Source organism: Cyanistes caeruleus, chromosome 2, assembly GCF_971803275.1.
Source record: "Cyanistes caeruleus chromosome 2, bCyaCae1.hap1.1, whole genome shotgun sequence".
Classification (NCBI taxonomy): Eukaryota; Metazoa; Chordata; class Aves; order Passeriformes; family Paridae; genus Cyanistes; species Cyanistes caeruleus.
Genome location: NC_141702.1, coordinates 108271598 through 108290747, shown reverse-complemented (window position 1 = coordinate 108290747; position 19150 = coordinate 108271598). Strand labels below are relative to the sequence as shown.

Here is a 19150-nt window from a genome sequence, read left to right as displayed (position 1 = left end):
ACAACCTGTAATTTTTTACAATAACAAGCATAACATGTTGTAAGCAGTGCTCACGCTCCCTGCTGAAGCCTCACTAATAAAAATAAAATAGAAGCATTGCCTCAAAATTCTGCTTTGCCACGCAAAATCCCAGTGTGATTAGGTATTTCTGGTTGTGGGTGTGTACAATCTAGTATTACTTTGCATTGTGATGGCCTTTTTGGTTTAATTGAGAATAACTTTCACTTCCATTCCCAGCAATAAAAGTCCAAGGGGAAACAGTCAGAAATAGGGATGTGCTGGGAATAGAAGAGATGTGTGCAGAGAAACCAGCAATGGGGATAAGAGAGAGGAAGCAGGGAGTGAGCCGGGAGCTGGCAGGAGAGGGCAGCAAGCGGAGCGTGTTTGCACGGAGCTGTCTCTAAGGAGAACTGATGCCTCTCCAAGTCAAGTTGAAGAGTTTACCGAGGGAAGGGACTGAAACAGAAAAGTGCGAGGGAATCCATGCAGAGAAGTGCCTTCAAGGGAAGGTACTGAGAACAAAGTTGGGAATAGCTGCGGGTGGCTGGGTGGGGAAAGTGAGTAGATGATCTCCTGGGGTGGGGAGGAGGAGCTGAAGCAGCTGGAAAAGGAGAAGGGGAAGCACGGGCAGAGCCACTGCAGGCACAGCAGGAGGTTGTGAGGCTGATGGGGGGCACAGTGAAGGTTGCCCAGCCGAGCAGGGCAGTGCCAGGCCAGGCAGGGAGCTCTGCTTTCATACCGTATATCCTGCCATTGTGCACCAAGCAGAACTTGCTGGGCCCGGAGCATCCCTGCTTCACATCTGCACCGCTCTCGGCAATGGTGACCTGTCCTCAGGGCAATCTTGCTTGTGCCATGGAAATGACAAGGTCAATGCTGTAAGGGATGCAATGAAAATATCGAACAAAACCCAACAGTGAAACAGGGAGGATTTAAAGCAAGAATTTAGGCATTACCCCGGTGATATCCAGAGGTGAATTACCACTGTAACCTGCCATCTAGGACTGCCATCTAGGAAGGGACTTTCATCTGTCATCTGTAGCATGGAGCAGATGTTCCTGTCTAAATATAAGTAATGACACCGGGATTTAGATGAGACTTCATCTGAAGTGGAGGGAGCCAACCGCTGCCTCAACAGAAAAGGGAAAAGGCTGTTTTAGCCCCCTCCATGTAAATCCATTACTGAATATCTTTGGTGCTAATTATGAGATTAGAATGTCAAAATGAGAGGGCAGAAAATCTGCTCAGGGTAGGTCTGCACAAAAGTGGAGCTGGGGCTAAAAAAGAAAAGAACAAAGAAAAATGAAAAGGTGTGTACAGCTGTGTATTAGGACAACAGGAGCCCCTCCTTATTTTCTCAGAAAAGGAAGCTCAGGAATATGACCTTTAGCAGAAAATGGGGTCCTCGTAGAAATGCTTCTCACAGCCAATATGGCGATGAAGGTTACTCTCCATACATCTGAGATATTCTTTAGCAGAGTTAAATTTGTATTAATGAGGCAGTAAGAAGGACAGCCTGACTGCTTAGGCTGTGCTTCAGCCTGTCTCTCAAAGTCACTCGCTGGGTGATTTTAGTAGTTGCTTGGTGCTGCAAATTCCACTGCTGGTGCAAAGGCCTGATGCAGTCACTCAGCTTTATTCCTCTTGAAATTGCCAAATGCAAAGTTAGAGCAAACTGGCCTTGACCAAAACATGCTGCTCTGCTCTTATTTAACATCATACTAAAACTGCCAGACTTCTGCAATCATCTGCTCAACAATGAACTTTCAGCAGCTAATTCAAATAAGGAGAAATGATTCCTGGCATTCATTCTCACACTGCACCATGCCTCTGTGTGGTTCTGCATCCCCCGGTAGCTAATCCCTCCCCACTGGAGCCAGGAGCAGATGAGTGGCAATTACAGACAGGTGAGGAAGAGGTGAGATTTCATCCACTGATGAAGACGGACAAAACCAGATGGCAGGGAAGGGACTTAAAGAGCCATGGAGGCAAAGACAATGGACAAAAAAACTGTAGCTTTTCTTTGGATGCACATCAGAAGGTTGGGGTCTCTCTGGGAAAAAAGGGTACATCATACCCAGGGAAAGAAGGCAGATGGCAAAGGAAGTGCAGGAATAGGGACTGAGCACTGAGCCTGACACCAACAGGAGTGTGATAAAAAGGCACAAGAACAAGCAGAGTGAAATGGCCCATCCCCAGCCCAGGTGGCTGCTGTTCCCTTTGAATCTTTCTGTCCACATAAGGCACATATATCAGGGTGAGTATTTAGGAGAAGCAAGGCTTACTTCATCCTTAATTAGGCTTACTGATACTACACAAGTCTTTGGGCTTATCAAGGAGCTGAAATATACTGTACTATTCAGTATATTCAATCCATCAGACTGCCATTTTTATATAGCAGTTTGTACAGGTCAGAGCCCTTCATAAACCACCCAATGTCCTGAAAATTTGTCATTAAATTGAATTAAGGGAGAGCTCCTTCTATAGTTCTGATAAAGTGGCTTAAATCACACACACACACACAAAAAGAGGCTCTTGGAGAAACAGGAGTCATACATGATAAATGAAAAAGGAACAAATCACAGGTCCCAGTATTATCTGTCTCAGAACTCTGAGGGAAATGATGGAGCTTGTAACAAAATCACGCTGTTAATAAAATTGATTATGAGACTGGAGTGCCATATATCTATGAGTCAACAGCTGAAAACAAAGGGAACACGTTAGAGGATATCTTTAAAATGAAATTACACCTCTGCTCATGTCATGTTATCTCCATAAGGACTGCCTGGGTTCTACAACCAGTTCCTCCAAAGAATGATTACCTTTCCTTGGAAAGAAAAGGCAAGATGATATTTGTTTAATATGCCTTGAGAAATAATTTTGCAGCCCTGCAGTTGTGTGGCCGTGTTCTTCTCCAGCAGCAATGCTGGATTTAAACAGGAGAGGGCATTCATGACCAAGCATCTGAGTGTGCTGAGGGTTCTCTGTTTCTTGGAGGGAAGACATTTGAAAATGGTAGTTGTTTTTTTTTTTTTTTTAATGATTAATAAAGGCTTATAATCCAAAAATAAATCTTCTCTAGACATCATGTACCAAAAGGAGTATAAATAATTACAAATTAAAACCTGTCTAGTAAACGAATGTTTGAGGTGCCCTTAAGCAGCACTTTCCCAAATGCAGACAAAACCCCTGAAAAATCAGGAGGGTTTGAGCAGCATGCTAATCTTTTCTGTGGTCTCCTTTCCAAAATTCTTGTGAGCTCTTAAAGAGACTACAATGGGGAGAGCTGGACTGGAAGCTGAACCAAGGCTGATGAAACCTCGATGCTGCTCCTGGCTGCCATTTGTGAACTGGGGCAAGATATTGGGTGGGTCTGTGCCTCAGTTTCTTCCCTTAAAAGTGGGATTAAATGTTAAAAACTTCCATAAGCATGAAAATGACAACAGTGTTGGCAGGAGACGGGTAGTAGGTTAAGCTCATATCAAAGCTAGCCAGTCAGTATGAGTAATGATAGTCACAGATATTTTTATATTTTCCCCCTTGCTCAGAAATGACTGAATTTTTTCTGTGCATACAGCTGAGAGTGCTTGGATGAAAAGACACCTTCCCTAGGAATTTGTAAAAGAAATTATATAAGGTGTGTTGCTAGTCCACAGATGAAAATAGAAGTGTCTTGGTTAGCAGGAAGCGCCCTCTGCAACCTTCCTGTGCAGCTTGGAAAGTTGTATTCCCATTCCCATTTCTACTTAATCCCCAGTGATATCTGTGTACTATAAGTAGGTTTATCTGCTGTCCCAGCACAAAGGGAGCTGGCATGACCTGGTGACAGGCCCTTTGTTATTCACAATACAGAGGGTACAATTTTGAACAGGTGGGGGATGCCCACAGTGCCTTGTGGGAATGCAAACACAGAGACATGCTCAAGTGCAGGTAAGGATAATTTGCTTTGGTCTGCAAATTTTCCCGTGGATGCAGGCAAAATCACCTGACCACTGTCTAAGACAGCTGAGCAGTCCTTTGGTATCAAGCTCCCCAGCTCTCCTTTTTGAAGTTAGCTGTACAGACTGTTCTGTTTCTAAGGCACTTTGTAACCCCTAGATAAAAAGAGGGAGGTAGAATGCAAGAGCTCATTTATGAACCTTTCTGCACTTGCACCTTTCTGGAAGCCCTGTACAGTGTGCTGGCAGGGCGATGGCTCTATGTCAGGTCTGGCTGCCTGATGAGGCAGTGGCAGCCAGCTGCAGGATCCCCATCTGTGACCTTCAGGGCCCAGCGAGATCCTCAAGGCTGCAGCTCCTTCCTGCTATCTCTGCTAACAAGACAGGAAAAAAACAGTCAGGAAAAGAAGAAGGACACTTTTGGTATGCACAAGCCCGGGCAGTTTCAAATGAGCACTGTGTTTTAAGAAAAAAATATGGTTTATTATTTAAATTATTCTGTAAGCAAAGCAACATGGCTTGCCTTTTCCTCACAATGATGGAGGGCATACAGAACAGCTGAATATGCAACTGCTGTTTAATTCAAGACCTAAGCAGTGTCATTAAACATATTTTCTTGCAGAGAAAAATTACTTCAATAGCAAATTGCATTTGTCTCACTGTGAAAACAGAGCTTATTAAGGATGTTGCTTCTTCTGTTTTGTAGGTGTTAGTCTGGCTATTTAATTAAGGGTCTGACAGTATTTTCATTAAAATATTTTCATTTTTCAGGATGTGTAAGCCTTAAAAATTAAAGCTTAATGGGTGAGTCTCCTTTTCACAAGCCAAACAGCACTGTAATGACATAGCTACCTAAAAAATGAGAAACAAAGGAAAAAGAAAGGAAAAAGAGATTATATTTTTAGGTTCCCAGAACCCTCAGGGCAACACTGACTGAAGGTGCATAAAGACCTAAGTATATATTCTCATACACATACGAGATTAATGAACATTTTTCCAGATTAGTAACTGCTAAATTAGTAGATCTCTGCATTAACATATGAACAGATTGCTGCAAATGTAAGCAATAATTGAGTAGTTGTACCAGATTGCTGCTGCTTAACTGCAACACTTAGCTTCAGCTATCTCCGTTTAGGAGGTAATCACGACTTCAGGGTTTATTAGAGCAAAAATGGTAAGCTTTTGTAGGCAGCTTTCCTAGCCGCATTCCCACACCACGGGAACAACTGTGGCCCTCCGGATAAATCCTGTGCTCAAAAGGCGATGTTTCAGGCTGGAGCTCGGAGCCCAGAGCGGACAGTGGCGGCTCACGCTGACTTTTAGGGCCCGGCTTTAGCATCAGGCGGCCCGGAGCCGCCGGGGTTCGGCCGTGCCGGGGACCGGAGCCCTGAGGGCCGGCGGGCAGGGCCCGGGCGGGGCCGGCCGGGTCCCCCCGGCAACAGGGCCTTAAGGGCGGGCGGGGCTGTGGCGGCAGCTGCCGCTACCATGGCTCACGGCAGCCCCGTGGTGAGGGTCTGGGCTGGGTCGGGTCGGGCCGGGCCGGGTCGGGTCGGGTCGGGTCTGGTCTGGCCTGGCCTGGCCTGGCTGCTCCTCCTTGCGGGACATAGAGCGATGAGGATGAGGAAGTCGCCGCCCGGCCCGGCCCGGCCAGGAGCCGCCCCGCCCGTTCGCTGGCGCGGGAAGCCCAAAGAACAACATCGAAAGCTTTTTCTATTTATTAATTAATTTATTTAAAAAGAAAATTCTTTTGTTGAAAACGACCGCCTGTGTGCAAAAGTGTTGCAGCAGGGGTTGGCAGTGGGCAGCTGCAGGCTGCGAGGGACGCTGTGGAGGCTGTGCCGGGAGGGAGGCGGCGGCCTTTGGCCCGGGGCGGGTTGTGCCCGCTGCCGCCTCTCCCTGCCTGGGGCTCCGGGGGCTCCCTCAAAGGACGGGAATCCCCGGGGAGCCTTGGAGGCTTTGCTGGAATGGGCTGTGGATAAACCACTGCTGGCGCCCCACTGCACAGGAATAAAACAGGAGTTTGACAGTTCCCGCTATGGATGGCCTGGTTCTGGCGAAGGAGTGCCTGAGTGTAAAGGGATTAAGCTGGAGTACAAAAGTGTCTGTGCTGTAACCATTTTTCTCTAATTTGCAAGCATGTGGTGTTTGAATTTTACAGTTGCTGTGTGCAGTTTTTATATAGCACAATAAATATTTGTACTCACACAGCTTGGCAATCCTGGGGAGAGTAATAGGCCTATGGAAAGATTTACATTCAGATTCTCTTCTGGATTAGCAGTGAAGGCAGAACATTTGACATATGGGCTGATCAACAGCTTTTAGTGTAGTGGTACAAGAGGAAATCTTTTTTTTCCCCTTCCTCATCTTCCTAGTGTCCTGAAAAAGTGCTAGGAGAATCTTTGGAAATTGATAACCCCTGATAAGAAATTACATTAGTATGGTTGTTTTAAAGTAGTTGAGTTGGTTGCTTTTTTCCAGAAAGTGTAATATGTTACTTCTTAATATCTTGTTTTCTTTGAAAAGAAATTATTTTTCATCTGCACTTTAGAACATCTTGGGATAAAAAAAAGAGATTAATTTGATATTTAAAAAAAAAAATAAATTATTAATCCAGAATCTTGTAAGGCTTTCTAAAATATCTCTGCTTCATTTTTCACCTTGTGTAGGCCATTTTGGTGGTAATGATAGTCAAGATTAATAAGCTGTAAATTGCTAAAAGCTCATTATCTTACATTTGCATTGGAGTGTAGGAATCTTGAAGCTCATGTGTGTCAGTCCGGGTTTGACTGGAGGATTAGGATTTAATCACTGACATGGGCATAAGAAGTAATGAGATGTTCTGTTGGAGTCCTGTTATAATGTAAAATGAATGATCTGATTAAAGTAGTGTTCAAATTTCCAAAGCTAGGTACTGCACAGCATCAGACTGTTTCCACACAGAAGAAAAAGAAAAATCATTTGTGGGTTCCTTACATTCTGCTTCTGAGGGAACTGGCACAGTTCGTTTTTAATAGCTTGTATTATTGGTTGGCCCTTAGGTTAGGAGCAATGATTCTAATATGATACAATGGGGTTAGACAAGCTTATTTGAAAATACAGGACAGCAGTGGTTTTTGAATGTTTCTAGAATTTTCTTAAGCATTTACCAAATTATTATTTTTTTTTTTATTTTATTATTGCCTAGGAAATAATTTGGGGCTGAAATCCAGTACATTTTAGGGATGTTTAAAAGAATGAGTGGACTTGCAGACCTTTGCCATTGACTTTCAGTTTATTAAACTGATCTGTTTATGCTGTTTAGTTTGTAACAGCATTTAATGAAGTGGGATTAGACTTTGTGCTATCTTTTCAAATAATTTAATCCTCATCTTGAAAATACTTTTTGTTTTTCTAATGTAGTCTGAACTATACAAGTCCATTATCGAAGATGTGATTGAAGGTGTGCGGGAACTCTTTGCAGAGGAGGGTGTAGAGGAGCAGGTTCTGAAAGACTTGAAGCAGGTTTGTTGGGTTGCCTTGCATTAATAGCAGTTGTGTTTGTGTTTTTCTTTTGATGATGATGGACCTGTGCATTTCTTTGCCCTCCAAAACATGCAAACTTTTGCCCTAACTTAGAGTTACAAATATCCTATGAGTGATGTGGGGGCTGCTGGGAGTGTAAATTGGTTAGTTATTGTTACCCTGTTTGTTGGATTGAATCAGTCAATTTACTGTTGGAAAAGCTGGGACTACCTGGTTATCTTTTTTGATGCGGTTTGTTTTTAAAGCTGATATTTGTTGACCTTAATAATAATCTTCCTGCAGCTTTGGGAAACGAAGGTGACACAGTCTAAAGCAGCAGAAGGCTTCTTCAAACACAGTCACTGTTCTCCACGGTTCAGTCTGCAGCTGCCACACAGATCTCATAGCATTTTGCAGACTTCAGCAGGTCAGATGTTGTTGGACACAATACATGTAATTAAGAATAATTCAGTGATTCAGGGATATTTTTGGGAGACTTACAATAATCTTGGTTTGTCTATATATCTTATCCATATATTTAGCTTGATGTGGAACAGTAATTATTTGAAAGCAGAATTTGACCAGTAAATGATGAATTAAACTTTAATAGACTAATAGAATTCTGTCTATGTGCTCCTGATCCACTACTCGTTTCCAGTAACAAAACATGCAGAGAAGTTACAGGCTTCTTGTCTGCAGTCCAATAGTGTAGCCCTTCAGTTGCAGATTTACCTGCAGGGTTAAGCTCCTGCTTCCCCTTTTGATGTGTCCTGATCTGTGCAGAGGTTTTATGGCTCATTTGTGCCATGCAGTGGGCACACTTCTGTCAGGTTGGGGTTTAATCTGGTTCTCAATTTGTTAAAATGTAATCCCTTGCTCAAACAGAAGAGATGAAGCTTTTTAGTTTTTCTTTCAGGTAGTTTTCCTAAAAGCAGCATTCCTGTTGCAGAGGAGTACTTGACTTTCACACAGTCTCTGACATCAGGACCTATTCTTCTCAATAAGGTCCAGCTGGCCACTGTGGTATTGTTATGGTAGAGTGCAGTACTCAGCTGAGACTTATCCCAAAGTGAGAGGCTGTTAGGACCTTTGCCCATGAAGGACAAACTCCATATGAGATGATTTAATGAAAATCTGTATTGTAGCGTATTTCAAGCGTACTTGGGCAGGCATTCTTTATCTGTGGAGCTGTGGGGTTATTTTCTTTTTCTTTTCTTCCTTTTTTGTGTTTGTTTGTGTTTTTTTTTTTTTTTTGTTTTTTTTTTTTACAGTCTTCCTAGTGGAATGAACTGTTTTTGGAGGCAGGTGTTTTTATTTGTTTCACATGACTAAAGGGAGTACACTTTGCTGTTTGCAGGCTAGTGGAGATTTTATATTTAATGAACTTTACCTTTTTACTCTTAAGTTTTTAAACTGCAATACTAAGGCCAAGCAGTCTGAGTAAATCTATTTATTTTTTCCTAAAAAGGGGATTTGAATTGCCCCATGGCTAGAGATTTTCAAAGTAGTTAAGGGCTACCTAAATTGCTTGCTTCTAAAAGCCTGGGAAAGTTTTCTCTTTGCCCTTTTTTTCTCCCATGGAAGTCAGTATTGGGTGCTTTTGAAAATGTTATCCTCCTGTTCCTACTTTTAGCATCATTGGATTTTCTCTGCTGTGAAAAAAATACTTGCTTGTTTTCCTCAAGTTGACAAGGCAATACTTGTGCTCACTAACGAGATTGAACTGAAGTTAGATTGCTTTAGTTTTACCCATGTTTTCTATAAATTATTGAAAGATAACTGTATCCGAGAAATTAATGTAGGTTTTTTTTATATAGCTTCTTTTGTCATCCAAGCTGGCAGAGGTTTTCAGCATTTCACAGCAGCAAAACTGGTATGTAGCTGTAATTATATTTTACTCCAATTTTGATTATGTTGGACTCCTAAAATTTTTAAATTGGTTGTCAGTTATTAATAGGCTTTAGGAGGGAGACTTGTAACACTGCTGCTTCTGTTGGAGCAGTGAAAAAGGATAGGATGTACCAGTTGGTTCTGCAAGAAGTGAAGCCAGAAGTGTTAGAAAGACAAAGCTGCATGTATTTAGCCCATAGAATATAAGTGTAGTGGAAATGCACAGCAACATACACTTTTCTAAAAGAAAGATAAATTATTACTGGTTGTTAAAATAATGCATGGCTAGGAAATACTAGCACCAGTGAGGCTGGGAGAGGCATTATCTCTGAGGTGTAGAAATCATCCAGAAGGAAAATGAATGTTTTTATAGTTGACAAGCTCAGAACTGTGGGCATAGCAAAATTTCTTTGGGGAGCAGCCACTAATTGCTAGAGCTTGATGAACTTACTGAGTGCCTCCTGAGCCTCAAGCTAAGTAGCTTGTCAAGTTGAAATATAATATTGGGAAGATGTTTGTGTAATATGTGAGTTTCCTGGTTTAAAAGTTAGATTTCCTCAGAAGAGCTAGATTGAAAGAGAGCTGTATACCCAGCTCTGCTTCCCAGGAGGAAAAGATAATATGAAGTAACTTCATGGGTCTAGGGAAGAAACCTGTGCTGTGTGGACTATGCATAAACTTAGGTAAAAATGAATAGAAAAATACCTTTCTGGATGGTGGGTACATTGAGGGGATTATGGAAAATGTTGTCTTAACAAAAAGGGAGTGTGATAGCTGGAAAGCAGGAAACTTGGGGCAAGCCATTACTCTGTCAGTGCAGAACACTCTTCAGCTGTCTACATCTCAAAAACATGATGCAGTTTCCAGTGAAGATGACCACAGAGAGTCCCTCACTTGTTTCCCATGGATATTCTGGGTGTGGCACTCAGTGCCCTGTTCCTGCCTAAACCCAGCTCTTGTGTTGCAGGGGCCCCCACGAGTGGGTGTGACTTTTGCTCTCCCTTCGTGTGTTGCTTATCCTTTACAGATGCCAGCTGGAGTGATGCTGCAGCCAGCACCAGGTAAGGGAGGACATATCAAACCTTGCTGTTCCCTGGGGAAGTTGAAAGACAGTCCCAGGGACAGTAGATCAAGCAGACGTGAAGGTAAAGTGGGTAGGAGCCAGTTACCCTCTTCTTTTTTTTGTAGTGGCTGTGTGAGGGAAGTAACTGCATTGATTAGTTGGTGTGTCAGTTTTACAACTTGTAACAAGTGTTTTCCTTTGTCAGCCCAGACACAGGTATCTCCTCCTCCCTGTCTCTCTGGGACAATCTTCTATGTTTTCAAAAAGCTAAAGGCACTGTGTTGCTTCAGAGACAAATTGATTTCTTATTCAAATAAAATCCAACTCTCCATTAACCTTTTTGATCCCATTCCTTTGGTGATAACACTGCCTGTATTGCTTGTACAAAAACTGCTTGTACTGCTTATGTGTGATCTGTAGAAGGCTTAGTTCAGTCATTGACTCTTCCCTCAGACAGCTGTTCTTTGATGAAAACTGATGTCTCTAGTTATCTGTTTCAGGTATAATTCCTGATGTCATGAGATCTATAGACTGGTACCAGTGACTCTGTCCGTATAAGCATGTGTGTAGGGAGAAAAAAAATCAAATGAAATTTGGAACATGGCTCTGCCATCTTAATTCTAAACACTAATAATCATAACAACTTTAAGCATTCAGTATTTGGAGTGGTTTTCTTAAGAAAAGATGTATAAATGAGGGATTGTTTGGTTTTTTTTTAATACTAAAATAGGCAGGTTTTTAGAAAGAATACCTAAAGGCCCTTAAAGGAATGAATTCTCTGTAGCTCTCTAAAAACTAGTTTACTGTTTTATCTTGTATTCCTTAGTTTCTGAAATGACATGGAAAAAAATCAAAACAGAGTATTTTTTTATTTTAAATGAAGTATGTAGTTAAATTATTGAGCTTACTGTCACGGAGTACTGTGTAGGCCAAACCCAAAAAGAGGTATTAAGCATGATGGATTGGATGGGAGCCATAATTCAGAAAGCTTCCAAATGCCTGATTTTCAAGGGCTGGAATTGTGCTTGAGGAAAGTTTTGCTTCTCAAATGTCCTTTTTCTCATAGTTTGCCCAAGTGTTTGCTCTTGGTTTTAGTGGTGACAAGTCAGTGGCCTGGATGAACCTGTAGTTCCGTCTGCTGAAGCAGTTTTAAACTCTTCTCTCTGTAGGACAACTTTACAAGGTGAATGTGCCTGTGGTGGTCTCACAGGCCTCAGGAGATGGAAGCATTCTCCATTACCCTGTGCAGCAGATGTTTCATCCCCTGGAGCAAGCTTCAGTTCTGCAGGCCAGCCTTGCCAGTGTTGCACAAGTCAATGCATCTGCTGCCCATGCAGCTGGTGAAGTACTGCAGCCCCAGGAGACTGCTGTCCAGCAGGCTGTGCTGTTTACACCAAGCTGTGTGGAAAAACAACACCTGGAAAACTCTGCTACCTTGGTCCAGCAGCCTTCTGTGAGTCTGCAGGAATTTGAAATCAATGCAGTGTTGAATCAGTGCAGTGAATCCACAGAAAAATTCCAGCATGACAACCTTCACACAGCTGTGTTTACTCCAGAATGCTCAGAAGGACTTTTTATTGATGAATCCTTGGCAAGCAGCTCAAGCAGTGTCCTACTGGATGTGGAGGGGCAGCCGGACATGGAGCATCCGGAGCTGCTGCAGCAGCAGGTGTCTGATGATATTATTGACCTGATTATTGCAGGGGAAAGTTTGGATGAAAGTGCATTTCTAAAGGATCAGGGCAGCATTGCTTCCTCTGACAAGGTAAGGCCTTTTGTTTCTCAGCTAATCAAAGTACATCTGCTAGAGATGGTTATTTGAACACATTTCTGAGTGACATACCTCTAAATGAGAAGAACAAAAGTTATTTTGATTTTATTGTTCATTCTTAAGCTTGTTTAGAATAGCAAGCTGACTGCTTGCTTTTACATTAAGAATTTGTCAAAACTACTGCTGAAATACTGTAACTGAAGAGACTATCAATTTAAAAATACTGAAAAATGTAATGGATAGATAGACTGTATTTGACTTATTGATTACTTCTGAGAATCATAGGGGGCTTTTTGTGACTAAGCAGACATGAAAGACTCCTTGAGAACTTCCATATCATTCTGACGCTGATCCACATAGGGATACGGGTCAGTTGTGGGCAAAGTGCTTTTGCAAGATCAGCTGGGATTGATTTTAACTTGTAACGTGTGAAGAGCATTAAAGTTGTATTGAGAATGCATTCAGGATAAAAAATCAAAATTGATAAGTGAAAATCTCCTTGAAGAAAATGTATTTCCTTGGGGAAAAAGTCCTGGACTAACTAGTTAGAGTTTGAACACAGCTAGAGCTGTATGGGAAACTTGAATGATTTTAATTAACAAGCCACTTTCCTGACCTCATCTAATTTTAGTTCCAGAAATTATTTGCAGATGTTTGAAGTTCAGGCTGGCTGGCTGACTATGAGTTATAGTGCTCATATGTGATTGAGGCAAATTTATTAAATGCAAATTTGACAACAGTATTGCCAAATGTCTGTAAATAGAAAGCGTGTTATGTTGCTCATCTGAACTCTGATGGCAGCATGGTGAAGACTGTAGTGGGAATGGGAGGTCAAAACAAAGTGTTATGTTCTTGAGCTAGAAAGTGTATGTGGATGGGAATTAAGTGCTACAATAAAGATTTAATGAGAAACTGAAGATGGCTGAAACCTTAAAGACCTTTTATGCTCCTGTGAATGCTCTGTTTAGGAATTCTAGCACTTTTATGAACAGTAACTTGAAGTACTGAAATATTTACTGTCTCTCCCAGCATTTTATATCTTATTTAAACAAAGCATTTTGAATGAGTTGAGGGAGAGGGATCAGTTCATCTTGACTTTTATTTCAAAAATGAAAAATGCTATTTTTGGGGGTGGTGGAGTAGCTTACTTTTTTGTTTTTATGGGAGTTGTTTTTTTTCTTCTCAATAGAAATTGTAATAGTCCACTTGATTGCCTTTGTTTTAGAGTTGTTTGAGTACAAGGGTGTTTAGGGAAAAGTGTAAGAAATTATTTTCTGTATTGCTGAGGAATATTTGACCTGTTCCATTTTAGTTAGATGCAACACAATATTTGGAAATGTACTCAGGTTTTACAAGCAGTAGGACCTGAAACTCTCATATTAGTGCCCCAGGCTTGTTGATTTATTAAACAAAAATCTCGGGCTTTGTGCTGCACATGGCTTGCACTGTGGTGTTGATTCACAAGCTGTCCCTGGTCTCTTTCATTCCTGTCCCATGGAACCCACGGAGCAGACAGAATCTGATTTGCCACTAGAGAAAGATCTCTGCAGTGACATTGAAGGAATAAGTCAGCTCGATGGTACTGGGGATGTTTCTTCCAAGGAACAAATACCACATACAAAAGATAAAGAAGAGAATGAATTCATTGGCTTTATTGATTCAGAGGATCTAAGAGCTCTGGATGATGAGGAAGACTATGATGAAGAATGTGACAGTTCTTCAAACATGGAGTCCAGCTGCAGTGATGGGGACAATGAAGACCTCCAGATAGATATAGTTGAGGAGGTAATTTACTTTTAAGCCTTCAGAATACATAACCCTATTAGGTCTCTCCTGACTGTTGAATTATTGGACCTAGAACAGTTACTGGTTAGTTTAATACAGGGCATGCACAATGATATTACAAACCTCTGGAGACAGGAAGTACTGCAGAGAAAGCTCATTATGAGGAGTGTGGACAAATGAAAGAACTGTTGGAAAGTAATTTGTTTATTGGTTGAATTAAAATACTTAGGTATCAGAATTTACTTTTATTGTAAAACCCTGGCCTTAGTGGAATGGAATTCTGCTTTTTACTTATGATATTATTTAAATAATTAGATTTAAATAAGACTTATTTAAGCAAGATCAGGATACAAATCTAGGTTTCCTTTCCTTCTGAAGAACCAGAGGGGATTAGAGAGTGAACAATGTGATACAAGAACATTGTTCTCTGTTTAATGCCTTGTGTCTCCTAGGTTTTTCTTTTTCTTAAAGATAAGCAATTTTGTATCCCATGGGTTTATTCACAGGACAATCTACTTGCAGCACTTGGACTTCACATAAGTACAACTTGATCAGTATTTCAGTTACTGGGATCTCTGTTATCAGTTTTGATTCTTTGACCTGTGCTTTTGTTTAGGGTGTTTTGGGTTTTGAGAATGCAAATATGTAAAAGGTACTTGTAAATGAGGTTGTTGCAACATGGTCTTCACAGCCTCCAGGTCCTGGTTTTTGCAGTGGTAACTTTATTGTTCTGGGTATGTTTAATTACAAGTGTATTCAATGCTATTCTGAAAGAGTATAAAACAGAATTTTCATCTCTAGGACCCCTTAAACTCAGGTGATGATGTCAGTGAACAGGACATTGCAGATTTGTTTGACACTGACAATGTGATAGTTTGTCAGTATGAAAAGGTACAGTAATACACTTTTATCTTTGTTCTTAAATCATCTTAAATAATATCTTCCACAAATCCATGTCTGCTCTCTTGTCAGTGCCTTTTGAAGAAACTCTAATCCTGTAATAGTGTTTAAATTATGTGTTTAGCTGACAATAGTCTGAAGACTTTCCTGCTGTTTTCTGAAAAGAGGCTAATCATAATGGCCTATTAAAGGAAAAGGGAACAGCAAGTCTGGAAAAATTATCATTTGTAAAGGTGCAAAAGCTTGTTTATTTCCTTAACTTTTAAGTAAGATCAACATCTCTGTGGAAGTATGTAGGCATATTCAGCTTTTAAAATGGATAACAGAAAGAGAGGTGTACTCTTTTACATTTTTTTTTTTTGTTAGTCTTTGTGGTGCTTACTGAGAGATTTTCCTACCAGAATTTTGTTGTGTCTGAAAAACAAAGTAGTTATGTGCCTTTTTGTCCTCCTTCATTTTAATGTTTAAAATCCAACCTTATTTTGAACTCCTGAAGATCAAATTAAGTCCTTTTAGCTGTTGTGTGGTTTCAGATGCTTACATGTCAGTAATTTAAAAGATAAAAAAAGTGCATATTTTAAAGCAAATATGGAAAACGTGGATGTAGTTTAAGAGTGTGCCTTGACTTTTTTTAATGTTCTTTCAAAAGTGACTAGTGCTAACTTTTTGTGTGTCTAAGTAGGTCTGTCTAATGGTTGTCTGTGGGTTAGGAAACATACAGGTGCTAAGAAAATTGTCTTTATAAAACTATGACAGATTGACTGTTCCTGAGGCTGGTTATTTTGGAGAGTTATAGGGATATGCATAGAAAATGCCTCTGAAATGAAGCCATTGATGTGTGTATCATATTGAAAGGTGCACCAAGTTTTGCAGCTTCAGAATTCAGATTTTACAGTTGCTATAGGTAGTGCATACTGTTATCTAGAGCAAGTTTTGTCTGAAATAAGCTGAAAATTGGCTTGAAAATGTAAAAGAAACTACTAGGAAGGTTAGCATTGGGCTTGTTTTACAGGAGATTTAGTATCATCTAATAATGGTATTAGAAATTGAGAGTTGCAGAAACTGGGGAAAGATGTTGGTAACTTTCCCCTTTGCAATACGGTTTTAATAAAACATGTAGGCCCAGTAGAAAGTAGATTAAAACAGTTATGTCTTAAATTACCTTGTTACTTTTAAGACAATGTTGGTAAAATTGCTGTCCTGTTTCTTTTCTTCTGGAATTGAAAATATATCAATGCTCACAATTCAAGGAATTTTCTAGAGATATTTGAAATTTCTTCTTTTAGTACTGAACAAAACTTTCTGCAGTATGGATCTCCTTGCAGGCCTTTAAAAGGAAACAGAATATACAAATTCTTTCTTACTTTTTAAAATTTTTTTTTAAATAACAGTATTTGCTTTTAGGCCAAGTTTTGATATTTTTTAGCCTGTTCCTGACACGTTTTTGCATGCAACATTGCTTTGCCATGTGAAAAGGAAAACATTGCATTTTAGTTAAGCTACACTGGTTTGCAAGGTGTGATGTGTTTTGGGATTTCCCCATTACTGTTGTCTTGTCCTGCTGGTGTTGAGCTGTCATAGGTAACACTTTTCTGGGGGGGGAAGTTGTGGGATAGGAGAGTGGGACATGATGGGGTAAGATTCAGCAGATTTCTTTCTCTCTTGGGAGGGCAGGGAATTCTTTAAAAACAATTGAAGTATGATGCTTCCATTGAATATTTTGGGCCATAAGAATTTTAAAATAAAAACCAGGTGTGTAAAACAGATTGTGCTAAAACCTTCTTAGTGTTTTTTTTTTCTTTTTTAATAAATGGTCTAATGTATATTTGTGGTTGCATTAATTTTGATTATTATTTTTCATCAGATACATCGAACTAAGAACAAATGGAAGTTCTACTTAAAAGATGGAGTGATGTCCATTGAGGGTAAAGACCATGTTTTTGCAAAAGCCACTGGAGATGCAGAGTGGTGAAACCTCGTTCCAGTATGTCCTTGAATGCTGTGGCATTATTTCCTTATAAGCCTTCTGTGAAACATCTGGACTTTTTATTGTTGTGCCATAAAGAAAAAAAAAAAAAATTTAAAAAAAAAAACAACACCAAAAAGAACAAAACCAACCAAGCAAAAAAAAAAACAACAACAAAACAAAACTCAAACCAGCAAAACTGTGATAAAAAATATGCAAAATCTTTGATGTTAATTTGTGTTGTTAATCTGTTTAGTTTGCAAATGGAACCACTGTACTGTTAGCTACTCAGCTGTCTTTGCTGTTCTTTTCTGATTATTTAATTTTTCCCAATGAAGAGACATCATTGGAATGAACAGTTTTAAAGTTTGAAATGTTCTATCTGTTTGTAATTCAAGAAAGTAAAGAAATACTTAGGAATTAGTAAAGAAATACTTATTGGTTATAATTAAATAAATTTTAGTTCTGTTTGGTTTATTTCCAGTTCTTAAAATCTCATGATTTCAATGGTTTGACTTGAAATATACAGTTACACTGTTGTGTTATTATTTTCAAAGACTTTTGAGTTAAAAAAAAAAGCGCAATATCTGTGCAAGACTGAAACCTGTGGCTGTTTCAGCTGCACACTTCTCTTGATTTTTGTAGTTGCTTTGTGGTTTTGGACTTCAGTTTAAAGACATGCACTCTAAATGCAAGAAGAGAAATGTCTGGGAAAGACTGTGGAGCTCTCAATATATGAGAATTATTTTTGTTTATTCTATACTAGCTATGACTACTGAGATGCAATGAGTAGTGTGATGTAACATTAAAATGTGATTTATTTTCACTGTCAATGCAAAGTCATTTAAGTTTGCTACTGTACATTTCCACTTCATTCTAGGACTACAGACCAGTAAGCTGTGAATGATACAAATTGTGCATAATAATAATAAAAGTGTCATCTTATATACATTTCTAGCCCAGAGTTGTTTTTGTGTTCCCTCAGTATAAATTCTGCTTAGAGAAATGGTTACAAGTCATGCACATGGCAGTAGCTCACCCTACCGTGAGAACTACGTTCCTCCCAGCCCTCAACATCAACTTTTTGTTAGTTCTTCTAGAAACAAAGGTCCAAAAGAAGCTTTGGGTCCCTGTCTTTCAGAGCTGCAGCTTTTCCTTGGCTGGCTCTTGTTCCTTGCAGGGCAAGATGGGAAACTCCATGGTAAAGCTGCAGCCAGGCTGCCTCAGAACAGGATCACCGTGCTTGAAAGAGCAGTGCTATACTAAGGCATGCCTCCCCCCTGGCTGCTGCTCCCATGTCTGCTGGAATGAGATGCTGTGAGGCATTTTGGTTATCTCTCATCTCCTGAGAGGGTGCAGAGGCTGGGAGAAGGGAAAGAAATGTAAAAATGGGAGAGAATGAATGTATGGAAGAAATGAAGGGAAAAACCCCAGCCCTCATTCATAATAGTGCAAACTCTTTTGCTAATGCCAGAAGGCAGGAAGTAGTTTTTTAACAATTATTGAGTTTATTGCATGCTTTTTTTTGATGCATCTGCTACTCTCCAGTATCAAAGACAGGACAGTGAACTAGAGAACTTGAACCAAGTGTGATGTTTCTTTTGTCTTTTAAAGATGCTGCTGCTGGTATATGAAGAATTGTGTATTCATAGGCAGTTAAAATATTCCAGTGTATTATTTCTTTTCCCCCATTCAGATGACTTGTAGCTGCATTGATGCTACACTTCAGACCCATAAATGCACAAGAAATGCAGCTCTTACCACATGATAGATGCTTTTAGGTTTCAGCACTCTGTCACAGGCTCTGAGGTGCTTATGCTATGTAAAAATGTGCACATTATGAACTGTGGGACCATTTCCAGTGTCAGGAAAGACTGGAAGCAGAGGTAGTGGCACAGGATTCTGTGGATCTGAATATGCACCATCCACTAAGTACCACACAGGCCTTGAATGGTGCTTCTAAATGTGACCTGTTTTTCCTGGTCACTGTAAAATAAAGTGGCTAAAGAGCACTTAGTTTTTAGCTAGTTTTAAAGATAACATTAGTAAAGAATTACAGCTTTGAACAAGACATTTTCAACTAAATACATCTGAAGTCAGGAATTTTTATACTGAAAAAAAAATGTTTCTTATTAAAATGTAAGCTCTAGCCTGTGAGCAGTAATCAGTGCTTTTGATCTGAATAGTTTATGAATTAATGTTTTTGATTGCTGCTACTTACAGTTTAGCAAACATTGCTGCAGATTGACAGGATGAGGTGTGTAATACCAGTTACGGCCTTCAGAGATACTTCAGTAAAGAGATACTTCAGGCTGTCTAAAACTTTTCACCAGAAA

At 40.1% G+C, this 19150-nt stretch overlaps 1 protein-coding gene across 1 annotated transcript; it reads left to right on the top strand.

Annotated features, from left to right (window-relative positions):
- Window positions 1-5313: 5313 nt before the first annotated feature.
- Window positions 5314-17765, top strand: GTF2A1L (general transcription factor IIA subunit 1 like). The gene is made up of 9 exons (XM_086878997.1): window positions 5314-5444; window positions 7338-7439; window positions 7743-7866; window positions 9257-9312; window positions 10297-10390; window positions 11562-12157; window positions 13676-13948; window positions 14750-14839; window positions 16713-17765. The coding sequence occupies exons 1-9, from the start codon at window positions 5424-5426 to the stop codon at window positions 16818-16820; spliced, it is 1464 nt and encodes a 487-aa protein (XP_086735123.1). The 5' UTR covers window positions 5314-5423; the 3' UTR covers window positions 16821-17765.
- The last annotated feature ends 1385 nt before the right edge of the window (window positions 17766-19150 follow it).

Bases quoted from the DNA above. Each gene is read 5' to 3' on its own strand.
- GTF2A1L (XM_086878997.1), top strand. From the start codon at position 5,424: ATGGCTCACGGCAGCCCCGTG. The intron at 5,445-7,337 runs GTGAGGGTCTGG...TTTCTAATGTAG, and splicing joins TGGCTCACGGCAGCCCCGTG to TCTGAACTATACAAGTCCAT. The intron at 13,949-14,749 runs GTAATTTACTTT...TTTCATCTCTAG, and splicing joins AGATAGATATAGTTGAGGAG to GACCCCTTAAACTCAGGTGA.